This window comes from Lagenorhynchus albirostris, chromosome 4 (assembly GCF_949774975.1).
Source record: "Lagenorhynchus albirostris chromosome 4, mLagAlb1.1, whole genome shotgun sequence".
NCBI classification, from domain to species: domain Eukaryota; kingdom Metazoa; phylum Chordata; class Mammalia; order Artiodactyla; family Delphinidae; genus Lagenorhynchus; species Lagenorhynchus albirostris.
In genome coordinates this window covers 65156727-65180062 of record NC_083098.1, presented here as the reverse complement: position 1 = coordinate 65180062, position 23336 = coordinate 65156727, and the positions used below count along the sequence as shown (strand labels likewise).

General features: G+C 35.4%; 1 protein-coding gene and 1 long non-coding RNA gene across 2 annotated transcripts in view; both read left to right on the top strand.

The window, feature by feature from the left end:
• Positions 1 to 23336, top strand: part of LOC132519327 (uncharacterized) — an 829930-nt gene that overhangs the window by 745653 nt on the left and 60941 nt on the right. The window lies entirely within an intron of this gene.
• Positions 12218 to 12921, top strand: LOC132519325 (large ribosomal subunit protein eL15-like). Its single transcript, XM_060147265.1, has one exon. It carries the CDS (start codon positions 12267 to 12269, stop codon positions 12879 to 12881), a length of 615 nt encoding a protein of 204 aa, XP_060003248.1. The 5' UTR covers positions 12218 to 12266; the 3' UTR covers positions 12882 to 12921.

The following is a 23336-nucleotide window of genomic DNA, read 5'->3' as shown; positions in this document are numbered from 1 at the left end:
CTTGCTAGATGATAGTGAAACAGAAATTAACTAATAAACCATATGCAAGCTGTGGAATGGCTAATATCAAGCATAAATATCTAAAAGATCCTATGATGAGCAAAAATGAAGGAGATCAAGAGATGTGACATGAAATTTCATCAAATGGAAACCAGAAAAAAAGGAAATAAAAGAGTCCTCATCTCTCTGTAAGTAAACAAAGAGGTTTGTTGAATAAACATTTTAAAAGTGAAGAGTCAAGATTTCTAAAATGAGCAGTCTCCAGTTATTCCTCATGTCTGTTCACATGCTAACTGAGGAAGTTTCCGGGAGCTGTGTCCTACAAAAAAAAAAAAAAAAAAAGGCTTATATGGAGTACAAAGCCTCTGCAAAAAAAGCTTACAGGTAAAGAGATGTCCAACTCATGAAGGGCTCATATAATCAAATATTAAAAATTTGAGGGATATCTAATGAATTGGCAAAATGCTGACAATACATGAAGTTAAAATATAGGCATTAAAACAAAAATAAACAAAATAAAACCATTTCATTATTTTCCTATTTATTTGCTTGTGTATTCATACCAAATATTAAGTCATTATCTATGAGTGGTAGGCTGATATGCAATTTTTGAGTCTTTGCTACTTTCTTTAGTTTGAAAGTTTTCAACCATGCAAATATATTTAAGAAAACATTTTAAGAAAAGTCTGCTCACAAAAGCCCATGAAATGAAGAACACAGTCAAACTTGAGTGCTGTTAGTTGACTTGTGTTCCAAATTTGGAGTGTCCAGTTCCCACTGGACACTGGTGGTGGAGATTAAGTGGCCTGGGGAGGATCTCTGGAAACGAGAATTTGTGAAATGAAGATTGGACTTGGGGAACAAGGGCAATGCTTATGTTTATAAACCATCTGAGAACAAAAACCTTTTTAAATAAAATAAAAAATTGAAAAAACTTTTCTTTACAAAAAAAATTGTCAATGTATTTCTTTTTAATTTGTGGTTTTAAAATGTTATAAAAGAGGACTATAGTATCTTGGGACATTAAAAGTAAGACATGCACCAAAGTTTTGCTAATAAGGCACAAGAGTAGTGAGTGACAGGCAATTTCAAAACCAAAATGATTACATTTTTTCACATAGTTCTCATAGCTTCACCACTGTCACATTTTCAGAGAAGCACCTAATTTTTAGAGTTCCTGCCAACTTCCTGCTTTTTGCTTTATTTCACCTAACAAAACTAGTATTTACCTGAAGTGTTAGGAACAGTTTCACAGTAGTAATTAAGGAAATGTAATGAACAGAGGTTGGTGGCAAAACACTTTATTACTGATTCTTGTCATGTCTTTTCATTATATATTCAGCTTATAAGCTTAGAATATTATTGGCATTCATGAATTGAATAGGATCTCTAATAAAAATCACAATGCTTAGTAATATATCATAAACAAAATTCATTGTATTTTTCAATGAAAAACATTCCTTAATTGTGAAAATCCCAATCCTGAGTTCAGTACTTTAAATATCAAGTAGTAACATTTTCTTTTAAGTCATTTCCCTGCTTTCTTCAAGTTAACTTCAGGAAACTTTTTGTTACCTGTTATTTCACCTTCCTTTCCTCTCTCTCCCCATGTATATATATACACATATATATGTATATATGTGTATATATATAGTCACATATATGTATATATGTGTATATATATATATATCAGAGTCTATATTTGCATAACAACACTGCCAATAATCAGAAATGGGGAAAATGAGAATATATGATAAATGGTTAGCTAAACTGAAATCATCAACTGTGGATGAGACATATACTGAAAGATACCTTATACCATATGATAATGGAAAACCTGAATTTAGTAAAAACCACAGAAATCATAATACATTTTATCTGAGTACTTTATCAAACCAAATTGCATTTTGGACGATCACTCAGACAAAAACCATGCTATTTAACTGTGTTAGATGGGGATATCTCAATGTTCATTGTAAAATGAGTTTGTGGGATATTACAGGTTAAATGTTGCAGGTTACAAATGTTTCATGGATGAAGATATCTGGAAATGCTTGTTTAAATAATTTAATCATTACTGACTGAAGAACTTCTCAGAACATTTTCAAGAACTGTGAAGGTTTGAGCTTTTACCTTACTTGCAAGGTAACAAGTTAGCTTGCTACACTTTCATGGATGCTAGCAGAAGTCATAAGATCCCTGGGTCAGAGGCAAATGACTTTATTACTTATGGCGCGGCAGGCAGCATGAACATGTCCCATACAGGCAATGCGAATGGGTCCAGAGAAAGCCAGCACATGCAGTGGGTTGCGTTACAACAGAGGAACCGTGAGTTTAGGAAACTCAAATTTATTATACTGGGCCGTGAGCATTCTTCTCTTTTTTTTTTTTTTTTTTTTTTGTGGTACACGGGCCTCTCACTGTTGTGGCCTCTCCCGTTGCAGAGCACAGGCTCCGGACGCGCAGGCTCAGCGGCCATGGCTCACGGGCCCAGCCGGGACGAACCCGTGTCCCCTGCATCAGCAGGCGGACTCTCAACCACTGCGCCAGCAGGGAAGCCCCAGCATTCTTTTTTGCTCCTATCTTCCAAGGCTGTTCACTATACAAATATACTTGAAAAGATAATCCAGATTAAAAGACATCCTGTGCCTCCTCCTTCAGAACATTCAGACAAGCAATATCCCATGGAGAACTGCCTCCTAAGAACCCTTTAAAATGCTTATTCGCATTGTGGATCTTATGGATACACTAGGACTTCCCAAATCCAATTTGAATATGCACATTGTGTATCTCTGTGTGTGTAAAGCCTCTCTTAATTAGATGTAGAAATCAAGAAAAAATTGAAATAAATCTTTTTCCATCTCATATGCTGGTTAAGATTTACAATCAACTTGACATTCACTTACCATTGCATTCTTAACTATTTTAAAGTATGACAGGAAATGGAACTCTTTTGTGAAGTTTAATTAAAATATTTACATAAGTATAATGGCCTATGCTTGAATCCTAGCTCCAACGTTTACTGTTTACATGTAGGGGGGAAAAAAAGGAAAAAATTCTTAGAACTTCAGGTTTTATCTGCAAAAACTTACCTGGTGAATTCCTTTCTTTGATTAAATGAAATGATACATGTAAATAACTTAATGTTCCTCATAGATAGATTTTGTATTATTATATTAAAATATATTCTATAATGCTATGTACTGTATTGTTTTATAAAATATTAAAATTGTAAATAATTATAAAATAAATCTAAAATTACATTAATATAGAAGTGTAAAATAAGGGTCAAGTGAAAACTGAGGCACATGCACATACACGCATAAAACAACATCATTGGAAAGTGACAAATACCAAAGACCAAGCAAATTTTAATTTCCAACAAATGTCAAATACAAGATAAAAACATCAAAAATAAGGACCAAAAAAATCATTTAGTTTTAAATATTTCACATTTATTTTTAAATTATCTATATAGTTGTGATCAGAAAGCAAAGTTGTTAACTGGTCAATCATTACTTATAGTCTGGAAGCAAAAACAGGGTTATTAATATTCCTCTTGAAAGATGTAAGGACAACCTCTACAGAATGAGATTGATGACATTTCCTTCCAGTTCTAAATAGTTGCATCATAAGCACAAAGCACTGGTCCTTTTTCCCTGTTAACTTATATTCTCAAGAGTGTATAGGGCTCCCTTGGTGGCGCAGTGGTTGAGAGTCCACCTGCCGATGCAAGGGACACGGGTTCGTGCCCCGGTCCGGGAATATCCCACGTGCCGCGGAGCGGCTGGGCCCGTGAGCCATGGCCGCTGAGCCTGCGCGGCCGGAGCCTGTGCTCCACAACAGGAGAGGCCACAACGATGAGAGGCCCGCGCGCGTATCGCAAAAAAAAAAAAAAAAAAAGTGTATGAAAATAATGCCAACAGTCAAGTTTATATTCTTTTTATTTAGTAAGAATTAATATTGTAACTCATAGGAGCCACAATCATGCTAAACATCAGTTGTTTAAAAATGTGTTGAAATAATAATTTATAATTAGGAAAACTAGTTTCCCTTTATTAAAATCTAAACAAACAGAACAAAATGTTTCAGCCAAATTCCTTTTAAGATGCATGGGGCTTAGATTAAAATTGACTTTAATGGGATCAGAATAAGGGCATCCAAGAATAAAATTCATATTTCATGTGCTCATTTACTTGTGTTGTATGCAATCATTTTACTGTAAGTTTCTATTTTTGTATAGTAGTTAATTAATACAAAGAGAAGAGCTTTTGTTTTTCAATTTTTACTGTTGTCTCAATTTACTTATTCTAATAAATTAGCCAGAGTTAAATATATTTTTTAATGCTGCTTTAAAAAAAATTCATGTAAAAAAATTTGTATGGAAGTTGTGAACTGTTTAAACTACGAAAGCTCAAAAATACTTTGGCAATGTTGCCTTTGTTAATGAACTCGGTATAAAGATTCTCCAGATGAGATATTAAACTAAGGTGTTTTCTGTAAAGTCAAATATTCTTACCTGTACTTTTTCCAGATGGCCTTCTGCAGGCTATCATTTTTCAGCTGTCCATGAAACAAATGCTAGGCCATCTATTTGTTTGGGAATTACTTTGCCAGAATCATTAAACCCATGTTGAGGGTAGCAATGTGAGAATTCCATAAAAAGTTTGAACTATGTTTGAAGATATTAATAAAATATTTGACTAGGTAAAATGGCTTAAAAAGGAGAGTATCTGTGAATACAGGAAAGCAATTTCTCACACAAGACTTATTTGCCTGATACATAGCATTAGTTTAGGTAGATGCAATGTCTGTTAATTCTCTACAGGGTCTTGAATATTTTTTTAATAAAGAAAAACAAACATACAATTTTCTGTCAGAAGTATCATGTGTGGAGCACTTTTTGTGTACTTTGAAGTAATGTCATAACCAAAACAAGAATAATTAAATTATTTTCAAACATAAAAGAGTGAGAAAAATCTGAAAAAATGATTGCAGTTCTAATGATGTGTGTATTTGGCTATTACAAGAAAAAGTTTTTTACTAAGTATGGATAATAGATCTATTACTCTTAAAAAGCAATTAATTTTTTAGCAAGCACATGGCTTTTGTCTCTAGAGAGAAGGTAGTGAGGTAGTTAGATAACTGGAGACTAAGAATTTCTGAAATGTAATATGGTTTCTATCTCTTTTCTTAAATATCTTTTAGACTATGTATCTATTTATTACCTATCTCTTTGTGTTTATGAGTACAATATATGCTCAACTGCTGTCATTTATCCTTTATTTCAACTTCCTTTTCTTAGAAACTGAGTTAATAAAGGGCTCTGAAATAATTATTTATGTTAAATATCATGAGAAGCTTAATTTTGTCCCTGTACAGTTATAAAAAAATTAATATGGAAATATTAATCTAGACATGTTTGTGTACCATATCCAAATTCATAAAACAAGTCAGCCTCTTTATTATGAAACTACTTCCTTAATCATCGCCATTTTCTAAATAACCTGGTTGAAGTGAAAAACCAAATGCAGTTGAATACTCTTACACAAGAAAAGTATCCATGTTTTTCACCATCAGTTGATATTAACTATTACTAGTCAAAGGAAAAAATATGAGAATCTAGAACAAGGGTCTACCTGGTGTAAGTAAATAGAGTACAGAAATTAACTCTAGGCATAAACTACCAAATCAGAACCTAAATCAAGTTGGTACAAACATATATGTTAATTTTTGTAAAATGGAGACTATACAGTACATAAGTTAGTACCCTGAAATTTCTCACATGTGATTGTATGTATTCTCCATTCATTTATTCATTCATTGGGAAAAAAAAATCTGTTGGATACGTATAATTGGATAGGAACTATGTTAGGCCTTAGTGATATAATGGTGAGCAAAACACTAAACAAATAGGGTATCTGTTTTTATGGATATACTAGTAGGAAAATAGAGACATTAATATTAAACAAACATAAAAATTCAACCATAAATTGCACAACCATAGAAAAGTAGCTGGTTTCGTTAAACCATAAGGCTAAAAAACTTGGTGATGTCTTCCTTGAAGAACTGACAAATAAGTTGAGATCTTAAGGATGACTAGGAGGAACAAGACAAAGAAAAGGAAGAGTAATCCATGAGGGAAGAAAGTGTCCCTGCTCTGTAGTAGGAAGCATCATGGTGCATATGAGAAAGTGAAGCAGTCCATTGTGACCAAAATGGAAGTTGGAGACAGTGGAGAGAAAGGTGGGTGAGGGGCTCACCATGAAGTGGCCTGCACGCTGTGTTAAGGATTTTGGTTTTCTGTCATAAGAGCAAGTAGAAAGTCATCAAACGCGTTAATCAGGAACTCAAGGTGTGACATAAACAAATCAATCATATTTTCTTCTGAGAAAGATACATTCCAGAGGCCATATTGGAGGGAGGTGGTTGAGCAAGTCAAAGTTATGAACAAGTAAGAAAACTCCTGCAGCCATCCAGGTATGAGCTATGTGGTTATGATGGATATGGAGAAATAGAAAAAGATTTAAAACATATTTAGTGGGTAAAAAGAGAAGATTTGGAGATGGAATGAATAAGAGAAACATGGGATGGGGTGAGAGATGACTTCTAGGTTTCTAGTTTTTACGATTAACTGGATGGTGGTGCTAATCTCTGAAATAGAAAACTCTGAGCTAGAATGATTGGGAGGTAATGGGGGAAGATGATGAGTTTAATCTTGGAAGAAGTTAACTTGAGGTATCTTTCAAATATCCAAGTGGAACTATCAGAGAGTTAGGCAGATATACAGGTATGGTGTCAAGAGGTGAGGTCTTGATGGAGATTTAAATTTGGAAGTTATAAATACTGGAGAGGGTGTGGAGAAAAGGGAACCTTCATACACTGTTGGTGGGAATGTAAATTGATACAGCCACTATGGAGAACAGTATGGAGGTTCTTTAAAAAACTAAAAATAGAACTACCATATGACCCAACAGTCCCACTACTGGGCATATACCCAGAGAAAACCATAATTCAAAAAAACACATGCATCCCAATGTTCACAGAAGCATTATGTACAATAGCCAGGACATGGAAGCAAGCTAAATGTCCATCAACAGAAGAATGGATAAAGAAGATGTGGGTACATATATATATATATATATATATATATATATATATATATATACACAATGGAATATTACGCAGCCATAAAAAGGAATGAAATTCGGTCATTTGTAGAGATGTGGATGGACCTAGAGACTGTCATACAGAGTTAAGTAAGTCAGAAAAAGAAAAGCATGTATGTGGAATCTGGAAAAATGGTATAGATGATCTTATTTGCAAAGCAGAAATAGAGACACGGATGTAGAGAACAAATCTATGGATACCAAGGGGGAAAGGGGTGGGGTGGGAGGAATTGGGAGACTGGGATTGACACATATATATTATTGATACTATATATAAAATGGACAACTGATGGGAACATACTGTATAGCACAGGGGACTCTGCCTAATGCACTGTGGTAACCTAAATGGGAGGGAAGTCCAAAAGGGAGGGGATAGCTATATGTATATGGCAGATTCATTTTCTTGTGCAGTGGAGACTAACACAACATTGTAAAACAACCATACTCCAATAAAAATTAAAGTAAATAAATAAATTTGGATGTTATCTGTATATAGTTGATAATTAAAGCTGTGAATAATGATTAGATTCCCAAGAGAGGAAGTATAGGGGAACACGGTGTAGGACTCACTTGAGGAACTCAGACATTGAGAAGAGACAAACTGGAAAAAAGAGATGAATGGACATGATCTAAGAGGTGGAAGAAAACCAGGATAAGAGAGTATTGCATGGACTTCCCTGGTGGTTCAGTGGTTAAGAATCCACCTTCCAATGCAGGGGACGTGGGTTCGATCCCTGGTTGGGGAACTACAATCCCACATGCTGCAGGGCAATTAAGCCCTTGTGCCCCAATGGAAGATCCCATGTGCTGCAACTAAGACCCAACACAGCGAAAAATACATACATTTTTTTTTAAAGCGAATATTGCAGAAAGAAGGTAAGTTGGTGAATGTAGTCAGTGTGGTTCAGAGTTAGAATATAATAAGGCATGAGAAATATCCTTAGAATTTAATGATACAGAGATCCTAGTTAACTTAGTGATTCTGAAATAGTAGAGAAGTGGAGATGAAAATTAGATACACGAAAGTGATAGTCTGGGTATGTTAATATAAACATTAAGTTCAGAGAATTAATGCATTTACTATATAATATGAAGTATAACATAAAGTGGGAAATTTTTCCATCTCATCACCCAAAAAGGGATCCTTTGAATATGTTTACTATTTAAAATGGACAATTCTTAAGTATTCTAGGCACATAGTTTTACACGGGAAACAGTGTAGGATGTTAATAAGAACCTTGGCCCTGAAGTTATAACACATTTGAGTCCAAGTGAAACTTCATATAGCTAGAAGTATGCATCTTTTGTGAACCTCAGTATCTTCCTGAATAGCAGGTTTAATGGTAATAATGAACACATCTCAGGATTGTTTTGGAGATTCAGAAAGGAAAAGAGATAGAACATATATAGGATATAATCTATAAAGTTGTACTGAATAAATTACATTGATCTGATTGTGTGTAATAACATCCTAAATGGTGTCTCTACCTCTGGTCTTGCTACCCAGTATTACCCCCACTATATACTCCCCTCTGAACTTCTGGTGCTGAATAAAATATCTATGTCTTATATATCTATGTGTCTCCCTACACTGCCCAAGGTAATACTTTTCACATAGTATAGCCACAAAGATGTGTTATTTAAATCTCAAAAAATTATGTTAGATAAATTTATTGTTTGTTGTATGTTCAGACATACCTAGAGAGGTTCTACTTCTCTACTGTCATGTCTTATTGTGTTCACGCAATAATTATTTTTTTCCACTGGCATTTAGAAAGTGTAATTAATTGAAGTAAATAGTTACAAAGCAAAAGTCAGTACTGACAGCTGCATTTTTAAAACCCTGTTGAATCAGTGTCATCTCCACATTTATCTGAAGTCAAAATGCTGACAAACTGTTATTAAATACACTTATGTATTCTAACTTTTTTTAAAGTACAATTGTATTTTCTCATCTCTCCTAGCTGCTTTGTTTTCTCCTACTACCTCTACCTTGAGTCAGTTAAGGATGGCCATGTTTCACTCAGCATTAAAGGATATACACAGACTTAGCTTAATAAATACCAAGTTAAAACCTGACAGGAATCATCTGTGCCCCTCTCCAGATTGATGGACCCTTTCCAGGAAGCTTTAATGTGCACATAAAATGTCATCTCTCTGAAATAATTTGCAGAAGATTAGTTCCATGGTGATTCAATTTGATAAGAATGGGTATTAAGAACTACCTCAGTGGACTTATTTGTACGAATCTGGCTTATTGGTCATTTCCATAAAGATCACTGAAGTGTAGATGATAAACCAGCAGGAGGAATAGCTCTCGAACCACCAGCCCCCAACCATCCCGACCTGCCAGCCTTCTGGTTGCTGAATAATTTCAGTTTGCTTAATACATATCTCTGTTACATTTATGACCCAGGATTCAAACATGCAGCTATCACGGCTGGCCTCTGGGTCTCGAATTATAGCACCTGAATACCAACTGTCTTCATCATATTTTATTTGTTTTTAAATGAGAGACCTGTACTATTATTTGTCATCTTAAAACTTATAAGCTGGAGGGAAATGTCAAAGTAGAAAATATTTTTGCCTGTGGAATCCTGGATAATGTTTCTGTTTTGTTTCATTATTTTGTTAAATTTTCTTTACTTTTCAAATTCACTGGTCATCAGGAAAAAAAAATATAAAGTGAAACATATTTTAAATGATGAATGAATACTAATATATCAGCCAAACAGGTCATTTAAAATTCCCAGAAATCATAAAACAAGGAATTCTCTCCAACCTAGAAAAGATCCACTATCATTTTAGTTGAGACTATGAGTGTCATCAAACTATCAATCTTAATATATGAGAAAAGGTGTTAAGCAAGCAGACACACAAAGAATGTTTACACGTAAAGACACATAAAGAATATTTATCACAGTGTAGTAGCTTTTACGAACAGGATCCAAGGATCAAAGAGTAGCTTTTCAAATAACACTTAATGATTATTTTGTGAACTTTTTGTTAACCATTTGTTTTCGCCTTCTAAAGTCTTTGGAAAGAGGCTCACATTTCGTCCATTTTGCCCTTTTTCACTTCCTTATTTCTTCCCTTTGTGTTTAAAAAGACTAGTTCATATTCTTAAGACATTTACTTTTTTTTGCAACACTACTCTCTTCAAATGTTTTCCTACTTAAATGCTAAGGAATACATTGAAATAGATTCTACAAAATCAGATAAACTGAACTACAAAATGAAGCCTTTAATATGTCAGTATCTAAAATAAGAAAATGATTTTTAATACTAAACTTAAAAAGGGATATGGTTAATGTTTACACAAACCTGATGGGAATGAGTACTGTGATGATGATCTTAGGTGAAAATATCACAAAGCCAGATATCCACATACCTGTGCAGCTGAAAGCTACATAAAAGGACGAACCCTGTTTTTAATTTGTGTTTACTCATTATCTTCCTAAGTATATACAGTAGAGTTAGTGCCCGAGTGTTTTGGGATTTCTCTACTAAATTTCTTACAAGAGGCCGGCGAAGTCCAACTTTTTCCAAGTGGTACTTACACTACAGCCTTAATACTTGCCCTGACCCTCTGACCACCCTCACTGTTGCAGGGAAGAGCCATTGTTGTTTCATGCTGCACTGTCCACCTCTGGGCACCACTGCTGCTGCTGCTACTAATGGTGTGTTGCCATCTCTCTCTCAGTACCACCAACACTTCAGCTAAGTTCATGTATGCCCTTCCACGGTGTTCCACACCTCAGTGTACTAGGCACATATCTGGTACATTGAAGCCAGAAGCTAATGATTATTTATCTTTTCTTTAATACTTTGGTAAAGGTACTTTTACCCCTCACCCCAATTCTACCAAATTTTTGGTAAAACCACTGCTGTAGATTTAAATTACAGATTACTTTCTTCTTCCTAGTAACTACACATAAGTTCATGAGGTGGGCTGGTGAAGGATTCGAGTGACAAACCACATAGCACTAAAAACCACATAGCATTTCTTCTCTCCAAGCCTAACACTCTTATGGAGTCAAGTTTAAGCCCACCAAATTCATCTTTACTTAAAACATTAATAAAACAATTTGTGCCAAACACTATCCTAAATACTTTATAACATTAACCTATTTAATTCTTATTCCAAATCTAAGAATCAGGTACTCTTATTAGCCACATTTCACAGATGAGAAAACCGCAGCAGAGAAAGGTTAACTTGTTCAAGGTAACACAACTAATAAAAGAAAGATTCAAGCTTCAAACCCAGGCATGCTGGCTCCAGCTCTGTGCTCTTAACTGCTCCATATTAAGGCAGGCTGCCTCTCTCTTCACAGAAAGCAACTCAGTATCTCATGTAAATATACACCCGGTAAACCTGATCTACATTCCAGGTTAGTCTGAAACTGCAGCCCCCTACAGAGACATCATGCCCTTGAATTGACTTCAGTCATATGAAATTGACCACATATATTCATCAATGCTTATCTTTTTGTTTCAAAGCGTAGGTGATTGCTCAGATGCATATTATCGTCTTTTTCCTTTTATTTCTGAACATTCCTCTTCTAATTGTATTATCTTGTTTTTGTTCAATGCTAGGCAGGTAGCATAGAATTTAAGAACATGGATTTTGCAGCCAGGCTATCTGAGTGTGAATTCAGACTACCACTTTTTGTGTGACCTTAGGCAATTTACTTACCCTTTTTGTGGCTCAGTTTTCCCATATGTAAAATATGAATAATAATAGAAGTTACTTTTTAGGGTTAATATGTTAATTAAATTATTTTAAAGTGTGTAAAACACTCAAACAGTCCCTAGCACGTGGTAAGCATTAGGACAGTGTATGCGCTGTATGAAATTTGTATAGTCTGCTACCGTTTTTTATGCTGTTAGTTTGATCTTTGCTAATTATTGAACAATTATTATTCATACTTTTTTGTAATTCTAGAGGTGCACAGTTTATTCCCTAAGTCTCATAAGTATAATAAAACAACAACAGACTACCTATTAAACCCGTTTACTCATACATTGTTGAGAAGAAGCCGGTTAAAAGGTAAAGACTTGCCTTTCCGTTTGGCGGCAGCCATCAGGTGAGCCGGGATGGGCGCTTACAAGTACATCCAGGAGCTGTGGAGGAAGAAGCAGTCGGACGTGATGCGCTTTCTGCTCAGGGTGCGCTGCTGGCAGTACCGCCAGCTCTCGGCGCTGCACCGGGCTCAGCGCCCCACCCGGCCCGACAAGGCGCGCAGGCTGGGCTACAAGACCAAGAAAGGTTATGTGATATATCGGGTTCGCGTGCGCCGCGGTGGCCGCAAACGCCCGGTCCCGAAGGGCGCCACCTACGGCAAGCCCGTCCACCATGGCGTCAACCAGCTCAAGATTGGCCGGAGCCTTAAGTCTGTTGCCGAGGAGCGAGCGGGGCGCCACTGTGGGACCCTGAGGATCCTGAATTCTTACTGGGTGGGTGAAGATTCTACGTACAAATTTTTTGAGGTTATCCTCATTGATCCCTTCCATAAAGCTATCAGAAGAAACCCTGACACCCAGTGGATCACCAAGCCAGTCCACAAGCACAGGGAGATGCGGGGGCTGACGTCTGCAGGCAGGAAGAGCCGCGGCCTTGGCAAGGGCCACAAGTTCCACCACACGATCGGTGGTTCTCGCCGCGCAGCCTGGAGAAGGTGCAATACTCTCCAGGTCCACCGCTACCGCTAATATAAGTAATGTTTGTAAAATTCTTACCTAATAAACAGTTTAGGACATCCACGTCTGCTTAAAAGTGTTTTTTAATCTGTTAAAACTAGTTGTCTGCAGATTGCTTCATTGAATGCATTGTCAAATTCTGAAAGTTAAAGTCCAATAATGTTTGAAGATTTTAAGTGATGGTGTGTCTTGTTTCTAATAAGGGAAAAATGCCTTTGTTTTTTGCTTTATTAGGCAGTTGATATGTCCGTGTTTAAAATGCTATCTGGTAACAATAGGTGTAAAATTCTGTAAAAGAGGAGCTCAGAAACTAGCCATGTAGATTTGTTGGTGCATGTGATGAAACCTACAGCTTTATTGGGGTGATGCAATGCTCTGCTGGTTTACTCTAAAGTGGCTGTTTTATGGAGTTTGGCAAGGACAAACTTTAAATTGGGTTTTCCTTGGAAATGTGAAGGATGTCGTGATCCTTTATCATGATCATAATGCCAAAAAATAAAGTTGACTAGGGCCCACATTTTTAGACTTAATTTGCTACTCCATATATGTAACTGCTGCTGCCAAAAGGCAGAAAGTAAAGGAATGCCACCATTTTTTAAGAGAATTAAATAAACCTGTTGCAAGATGTTTCTCTTACAAATTGAAACAAATCCTGGTTAACCTAAATTAAATTGCCTTGACCTCGATGGTACCACTGAAGTTCCCATAAAAGGTGGGAGCTCCTGGTTCAATCCCGTGACCCTGATCTGTAGAATACTTAACTTCATGCAAAATAGTCATGGTATTTACACTAGTGTATATTGAAAGTGATGGAAATTGAACATTGGGTAAATGAGGAGGGAGTTTTTAACCCTAAGGTTTGTAAGCTAGTGATGCTAGGATTGGGAAATTGCTGTTCATAAGGTCCCTTTCAAGTGTGGGAGGATAGAAGGGGCTTAGATCAAATTTTTAAATGTTTTATTTTTAGTATTAGTTTGTGACCCATTATGAAATCTAAGCCACCTTGGGGAAAATTGGGTTGGTTTTATTTAAAAGTAACATTGCTAAGCCTAATCAGTGTTATCTTGGGTCAAGCCACTTTATCCATTCCCATAAGGCTACTAAGAAGAGTCGTGTAGTTGGTGTCAATACAAGTTCAGTTGGTTTCCGGAAAAAAAAAAAAAGGTAAAGACTTAAAAACTGGAATATAACACAATTTTTTCTGGGTTGGTGATAGCTCTAATTCTGTGTAATTCCACCCAGACTTTAGATGTCTTTCTAATTATATGGGAAGCACACCACTAAATTATAAATATTTCTGAGAGTAAAATACCAAGGAGATATTGGAAATTTTGATGGACTTTATAAACTTTTTGGCTAATGCACACATAGACAAAGAATCAAAGATATTTAAATATTCCAAACAAAATAACTCATGGCTCATATTTCCACGCATTTTAGCCACTTAACATGTAATTGGTTGACTTTTGAAACGACAGGCCAAATCATTTATACTTTTTTCATAGCATATGTAAACATTGGTATGGAACATTTAATTTCTCATGGAGATATTATTGAGTGGTATTTTAAAACTCTGATAAAGTAATAGGATTTGATCATATGTTATTACTAATATGCTCACAAACTGAGGTCAAATGTAAGATGATTAGTCAGGTTATAGCTAATATTGTTATAATCCTGTGCTATTTAGAAATGTCAACTGAGCAGTAACTTAAAAAAATTGACACTCCATTTTCTTATCTTTCTTTTAAATGTCATACCAAAGAGCTAAATAGATGTGGGCCAGAGGGTATTTTGAGTTGTTTTCAGACTAAGGTTTTTATATACCGAAGTCAGTATGTATTTTGGCCTCATTTATGTGATAACATATCACCTTATTTCAAAGAAACTTAGAATGCAAACAAGTTGAAACAGAGCATGAGAGAACGATCTAAAGATGCTGACAGTGAAAAAGATGAGAGAGCTTAATGCTTCCAATACTGGTTCCTAGGCCACTCAAGCTCCTATGTCAGTTCCCCAATGTACATTCAACTGGATAGACTGGTAGAAGCCATTGTCCTTTGGTATGTCCTTTATTTTTTCATATTATTCAACACGTTCAGATTCAGGTTTCAGATTCAGATTCTGGCTCTGAGAGCTCCTGACATACATTTACCAGATTTCCATGAGTAATGGAACTCCCTTTATTCATGCAACATATATTTATTGAAATGTTAGTAACTGACAGTCTCTGGGTGCTGGGTTCTGAGATAGTCCCTACTATAGAAATGCTTATAGATCACTGAGGAATATATACAAGTTCACAGTCACAGTCACTGTAATAACTTCATGTCAGAAATATCTATAAGATGTGATGGAAGCTCATGGGAGTGGTTCCCAATTCAGAGGGGGGCACTTAGAGAAGGAATCTGGAGGAAGGAGAGACAACTCACCTGAGGTCTGAAGTACTGACAAGAGTTAGTTGAGAGTCTAAAGAGTGTAGCTGAGAGTCTGAAGAGTGTACTATCAACAAACACATGCTTTGGAGTAATTGAATCTCAGTTCTACCAACAATAGGTTATGTAAACTTGGCAGGGAAACCACACAGAGTTGTGCAAGGTGTCCATTATACCATGGTCTCTGGTTGAGGGAACAAGTCATGATGAAAACCAACCAAAGCTCTAGTTACTAACCCATAGGCCATGGAAAGACCAGTGACTGCTTAGAGAGGACACATTTTCTAATTCACAGGGACACTAGGGGCTAAAGACAGATCCGATGTTGGTTTAGTGACTTAACTTCATTAGCCCTCCATTACCTAAAATGTAGGTTATAATGGTAACTATTATATTACATAGTGTCATGAAGATTATATGAAAAAATTCCTATAATTTGCTTTGTAGCTAGGAACAGAACAATAAATGGTATTGTCATCGCTAGAAAAGATGAAAATGGGAAGATAAACATGGATAAAAGTGGTTTCCAACACCAATATCCTTCCACATTGAAGTCTTACAATATGAAAAAGAAAAAAAAAGATAAAATATTCTGAGATATGGGACAATCACAAACATGAACTATATCTGACATCTTGAATTTAGAATAAGTTACTTTACACTAGATGAACATTTTTCTTTACTTCTCTATTTCTTCTTTTTACCTTCTATCCACAATTTATTTCTTCTTCTCACTTTCTGTTTCTTCTCCTTTTCCCTTTACATCCAGTCTACGACAGTGGCCTACCAGTCTTGCTCACGAATGTTGCTAGCAGCAACTGAAAAGTGTCAAAACACCCAAACATCCACGTGGCTAGCCACTGAACTTTTTTGTGTGTGTGTGGTACGCGGGCCTCTGACTGTTGTGGCCTCTCCCATTGTGGAGCACAGGCTCCAACGCGCTGGCTCAGTAGCCATGGCCCACGGGCCCACCCGCTCCGCGGCATGTGGGATCTTCCCCGACCGGGGCGCGAACCAGTGTCCCCTGCATCGGCAGGCGGACTCCCAACCACTGCGCCACCAGGGAAACCCTGAACTTTTTTTTATATACATGGCCTTGAATCTGCTAATAGATAAATACATTAACTTCATTTTAATTTTTCAAAACAAGGTAGAGAGGATGATATTTTAAATATCATACACTTTGCTTCTGCTGATTATGTTTCTTCCTCCTGAGCTACTCAGACCAGTACCAGTGCCAAGGAGATGACTCTTTTTGATTAGAAAATAAATGGAAATTGAAGATCTGTCACAATGTATCCAGGAGAATTGCACAAAGCAAAATATTCTTCAACTCTGGGATGAAAGGATGAGCTCCCTCTGTGATCATCACTTCTTAGGATTGAAGACTTCATGGTTGTATGTATGGTTTGAAATTAAACTGAGTTCAAAAGTGTGAAAGAATTTTTTTTTTGCTATTTATCTCCCAGAGAGAATAAAAGCTAAAAGGAACATAAAAGTGGGATATTTATATTACTGTGCAGCATAACTCACTAGTAATAGATTAAGTAAGCAAATAACAGTGGTTATTAATAATTTCTTATATCATTATGTTAGTCAGAAGTCCATAAAATTAAAACAGAGAAATTATCATGATTTTAGTCTATATATTTTGATCTTTAGTTTTCTGTTTTATCATTATTATATTCATGCTCTTGAGTGTATATGAATACTTCCTAAATATATTATTAGAGACTATGACAAATGGCTCATTTATGTAGAATGTTAAATAAAAATAACAGGGAATTTGGAAACATCTTCATAGTAAATTAAATGGTGAGTGGAAAAAAAGTATATCTTTTAGGGAACTTCTAAAAACTTTATTCTAATATACAAAAACAAAGTACTATTCATCAAAAACATATCATGTCATGGTGGAAGATTACACATATCTCCTGCAAGTTTCTGCAATGGAAAATATGAATTGGTAAGAAACATATTACCAGCATGGGAATTCAGATAGTAAATTTTGTCTTTATTTTACAGCAGTGAAAACTTTTCATCAAATTGAAAATTAAATTAGAAATTATTATCAAAAATAGAACACAAGTCCTTACTTTTGGTATATAACTTTCTTACTCACCTTCAGTCAGTCATTCAGTGTTTCAGTCATGATCTTTTAAGACTCTATTTCAAATCAGCATTTATCCAAAAATAATGTTGTACCAATTATTTTATCTAGTTTCTCAACTCCAATACTTTTTCTTTCCTTCCTGCATTTTCCCTTACAAATTTATATAAGGATTGTTAGTTAATTTTACATTGAGCCTTTAGGTTGTATAATATTCAGGTGGGATTGTGACTAAACAAGAAGAGGAAGAATACGGATACTGTGACTGGGACCAAGAGATGAAAATCATGATCCTTGGGAATTTACATCTACCCTTTCTGGGGAGAGGGTGAGAGAGACAATTTGTACCAAGGAGAATTACATTTTGTTAGGTGGAAGCATATTGTTTGTATTTGTCAGAACATATTTATAGGACGATGTACTCCAAAGATGAGTAGCCGAAAGAATTTACTGGTTATTTGACAATTTTCTCTCAACTCCAAATAGAAGGTAATAGAAGTTGGAATGAGGAGAAGGATGTACTTCCAACTCTTTGCTTGCTATCCCTGATAGTATTGCCCAGCGGTAGCTGTTTCTTCCAACAGCTGCAGGTGTTTCTCCTCAGCTTCTTTTGACACTTTTGGAAAGAGTCTCATCATTCTTTCTTAGTAGGACCATTCACACACAAATTACATTTTGTGTAAGTTCTAGATCATCGGTGCCCTTGCTCAGAGATTCTTGATCTGACAATCTAACCTCTTCCTTTTGTTCTCCCAGTCCTGCTTTTTTGCAGTTATTATCTCTGGGTTATTTCTGTGCTCTTTTTTGCTCAGACAACCTTCCAACTGCTTTATAACAAATTCTCTATATTAAATATCTTTTGTTGAAATACCTGGTGTGGTTTCTGTTTTCCTGTTGGATCTGAATCAATAGAAATACTGAAACAAATAGGATAAATTAGGAATTTGGGATTAACTGATACACACTACTGTATAGAAAATATATAAACAACAAGGACTTACTGTATGGCACAGGGAACTATATTCAATATATATATTCTTTTTCAGGTTATTTTCCATTATAGGTTATCACAAGACAACTGAATCACTTAGCTGTACACCTGAAACATTGAAAATCAACTATACTTGAATTTTAATTTTTTTTTTTTTTTTTTTTTGGTGGTACACAGGCCTCTCACTGTTGTGGCCTCTCCCGTTGCGGAGCAACAGGCTCCGGACGCGCAGGCTCAGCGGCCATGGCTCACGGGCCCAGCCGCTCCGCGGCATGTGGGATCTTCCCGGACCGGGGCACGAACCCGTGTCCCCTGCATCGGCAGGCGGACTCTCAACCACTGCGCCACCAGGGAAGCCCTAAAATATTTTTTAAAATTTTAAAGTGGTATGTACACTTTAAAAGTGTACATAGTTTATGTTAGCCCCTTTACCAGTATAATTTGTTTTACTACCCTTCATTTTTCTATCTGTATCTACTTTGATTTATACATTTGTACATTTAATAATGCAACTCATTAAATCTTTTGGGGGTGATAATTTAATATATAAATATATACATGAATAGCATCCTCAGTATCTCAAAAGAATTAATGAAGTGAGTCCATTCATATCAAAAGAAGGTGGAGGTCATGCACAGGGTTGTTATGCTTATCACTAGTGCGAATACTCATTATGCCTCATTAAAATTACAGCTCTTGTGGCCTTTTAGTGGTCAGGTAAATAAACTCTCTCCAGCTCCTGAAACTGGAATAGCTCTGTAACTGAACTCATTACCCTCCTCTTCCCTAAGTCACCCCTATCTTATACCATCCATAATGGGTTTTTTCTACTAAACAATATAACTCCAGTATTTTCAAACAATTTTAATCACTCAGTTGGATTACTGTTACCCACCTGTTTCTTCAAATATTGTATCCAATACATCACCCTTGTGTATTTCTATTTTTATATCTATTTGTTCATATTTATTTTAATTTAACAATGAACTATATGTAACCTATATCTAGCCTTAAATATTTCTTTTTAAAATACCAGTTTTCTTCTGTTTTAGAACTTTTACTGTCTTAAATTAGAGTCTTCCCATGGTTGCCTAATGCATATATACACTGCTACAAGATTCTTAAAATTAAAAACAAAAAGTTTGCTTTCTATTTTTAAACTTTTGATATTTCAATTTTATCTATTATTTAATACCTGACACTTTCAGCCCACTTCTAAAGTTTTCCAAAATCAGACCTGACTCTAAGAAGACAACAATAACTGCTTTTCCCAAGCCAAACCTACTTCTGTAGCCTAACCTTTCTTCTCATCTCTTAGTCCTTACTCCTAACAAAAAAGAATATGTTCTCCAGGTTTGGGGACTCTTTCTTCCTCCATTATCTATAATAAAGCAATACATTTTCTCAAAGACAATCTAAATTATCACTTTCTGTAACATCCTTTATCAAAATCCATCAGTCACCGTAATGATCCTATAGGATTTATTTTCTTTATTATGCATTTGATTACTTAATTACATGTGGCTTTGTCATTTTTCCACTTAACTTTATCTTCAGTTTCTCATCTCTCTACCTTGGTGAAAGCACCTAAATGGAATTTTTGGAGGTAATTATTTTTTACATTTACATATCCTCTCAGTGATTAGTAAAATACTCTATGTATAAATTGTTCCTAGTAAATATTATTTGCAAACTGTTCTTATATGTTTCTAATGTATTTACTACTAACAACATTTGACAACAACTTAATTAATTTTGTTCAGGTATTCTTTAATTGTAATTGTTTGGAATGGACAGTCAAATATTTGGAAATAATTTTTTTAAATCAAATTATCAAATGAAAATTCACAGTAAGTGGTCTTCCAAATGTGCTTTTGGGAAAAAAAAAAAAATTACCATATGGTTCTAACAACAACAAAATCCAATTCCAGACAATTTTATGTGCCTAACAGATTGGAGTTTTATCACAAATATGTTGGTTACCTAATGAATTCATTAGAGTGTGATTAACTTCTGGATTGTAGCAAACCTGTTTATGTATGAAATTATGGTTTGGAATGATCTTCACTCGTTGGCTTGTGAATAAAATAATTTGGTTTGTATACAGAAAATTCAACGTGCATATGGCATGAATACCACTTATAAAAATATAATTCATAGGAAATGGATAGTGTGAATTTATGGTGACTTTGTAAGTTGGCTGACAACTTATTTTGTGACATATGCCCAGAAGGAATGCTTTATGTAGCTCATAAAAGAGGGTTTTAAATCCTAAATCTTATTTTCTCCATCGATTGCAATCAAAAGGATATGAAGCTATCTTTTTTGATATCTTTACAACTAGTTGAAATTATATAGGTAAAGGAATGAAGGGTTTCTCAAGAAAAATTCTTTATATTAATAATTTCAAATAATTGTGAAGAAGCCTTTTAAACAGTTTTTGATTAATCTATGTTTTTACATGTAGAATATTTGTAATGTCTGCATTACATGAACTTTAGGAAGTAATAATGAAATTAAGAAAGATCTTCAGTGCATTGAAATCTGTGAATAATTAGGTAAGACAAGGAAGGCTTTGAACTAAATGTTTACTAAGACTTTTTTCTTTTAGCAACGATTTTCTTTAGTTTCACCCATAAATGTCATTTTGGTTAGTTAATTAGAAACTACGTATTTGTAAACACTTCGATATCTGGGAATATAAAAGAAAAACAGTTCTAAAAAATTCCCTTGGGCTTCCCTGGTGGCGCAGTGGTTGAGAGTCCTCCTGCCGATGCAGGGGACACAGGTTCGTGCCCCGGTCCGGGAAGATCCCACATGCCGCGGAGCGGCTGGGCCCGTGAGCCGTGGTCGCTGAGCCCGCGCATCTGGAGCCTGTGCTCCACAATGGGAGAGGCCACAACAGTGAGAGGCCCGCGTACCGCAAAAAAAAAAAAAAAAAAAATTCCCCTGACAGAACACATTTTAAAATGTTTGAATTTATATTTAGCTTTTAAACTAATTATAAATCAATAATAAACATAGTATATGAATTACTGAATTTTCTAACACAGGAACTTTATTTCACTTTAAAACGTTATGTGTTGCCCACCAGCCACTATATAACTTGAACATAATCTTTGTTCCCTCATGCTCTTGTTTCTTCTTTTCTATTAGTATTGACAGTGAAGTGATTCTATCACAGTATCCAAGATATTATACACTTTTGTAAGAAAGATGTGACAAAGCAAAAGTACTTCAACCCATTTTCATATAAAAGAATGAAATAAATTTCAGTGCTTTGTTCTTACCCTCCTCATCCTAAACCCTGCCAACTAGCAAGTCCAGGAAGAGCTAGAGGTAAATAATTTGGCAAATGGTAATTGAGTGCTTATTATGTGCCCAAAAAACTCCTAAATTTTAAAATGGAAAAGTACAGTGAATGTTTACTTACATAGTTTCCAAAGGTAGTAAATAATGTTGCCTCTTCAGACTTGACATCTTTCCTGGTATGTTACCAATAGTGTTAACTACTAAAAAGGACTATACTCCATATCTCGTGTTAAGTCAGAGAACTGCACAATGACTTTGGCAAAAATACAATGCCTGTTATCATGGAGTGAATTATAATATTTCTGAAATAATTTAATTTTAAATATTAAATATCATTAGAATATAACTTCTATTTCTTATTCCATTTACTGAATACCATTTAAATTGGTGGATTCAGAATTTTGTTCTGACTTGGAAATTTTGGATAAAGGATACCTGAGTGTACTCAGAAATAATACCAGATATATGACATGAAAAACCGGAAGGGGTCCATTAGTCTGAAAGTTTATGAGAATGATTGTGGCTTTAAAAAGATTTTTTTAATTTCAATTTTTTGGAGCAGTTTTATGTTCACAGCAAAATTAAGAGGAAGGTACAGAGATTTTCCATAGACCCCCATGGCCTGACATATGCATAGCTTCCCCCATTATAAACATCTCCCAACAGAGAGGTACATAGGTTACAACTGATGAACCTATGCTGACACATCATTAGCACTCAGAGTCATAGTTTACATTAGGGTTCACTCAGTGTCATACAGTCTATGGGTCTGTACAAATATATAATGACACATATTTATCATTATAGTATCATACTGACTATTTTTACTGCCCTCAACTCCTCTGTGTTTCATCTATTTGTCCCTCCCACCCCCTCACCCCAACCCTGGCAACCACTGATCTTTTTACTGTTGCCATATTTTTGCCTTTTCTAGAATGTCATATAATTGGAATCATACAGTATGTAGCCTTTGCATGTTGGCTTCTTTCACTTAGTAATATGCATTTAAGCTTCCTCCATCTCTTTTAGTATTTGTTATTTCATATGCAATATTCAAGGGAGGGCAACTTTTTCACTGAAAATTTTAAAAGAACAAAATAGAACAATCTACACATGTATTCATAAATTCTGATGGTGCAAAGGTGATCATGGTGATGGGAAAATTATGCTAAACTTAATATGGCTCTTTGAGTCATAGGCTCTCCTTTGCCCTGGGTATCTAAAAGTCACATTTCATGAGCAAGATGGAATTCTCCGGCAGATTGCTTTCAGACTTCATCTGCACTACAGGTCTTCTAGGTCTCCAAGCTTCTGCCCTTTGACCTGGAGCTGGAACATCAGCTCTCCTGAGTCTTCAGCCTGCAGAGTTTGGACTAGTCGCCTCCATAATCACATGAGTCAATTCCTTATAATAAATATATTTCTAAATATACACACATCTTATTAGTTCCATTTCTCTGGACAAACCTAATACACCTACCTTCTCATGAATACACATTCCAAACCTGGAGTCCATCTATCTATCTATCATCTATGTATATTTGCATATATATGAACATATATATATATGTGTGTGTGTTTATGTGTGTGTGTGTGTGACTAGAGATAGAGATATTGAT

What these genes read in the sequence shown, in the direction of transcription:
- LOC132519325 (XM_060147265.1), top strand. Translation starts at nt 12,267, where the DNA reads ATGGGCGCTTACAAGTACATCCAGGAGCTGTGGAGGAAGAAGCAGTCG.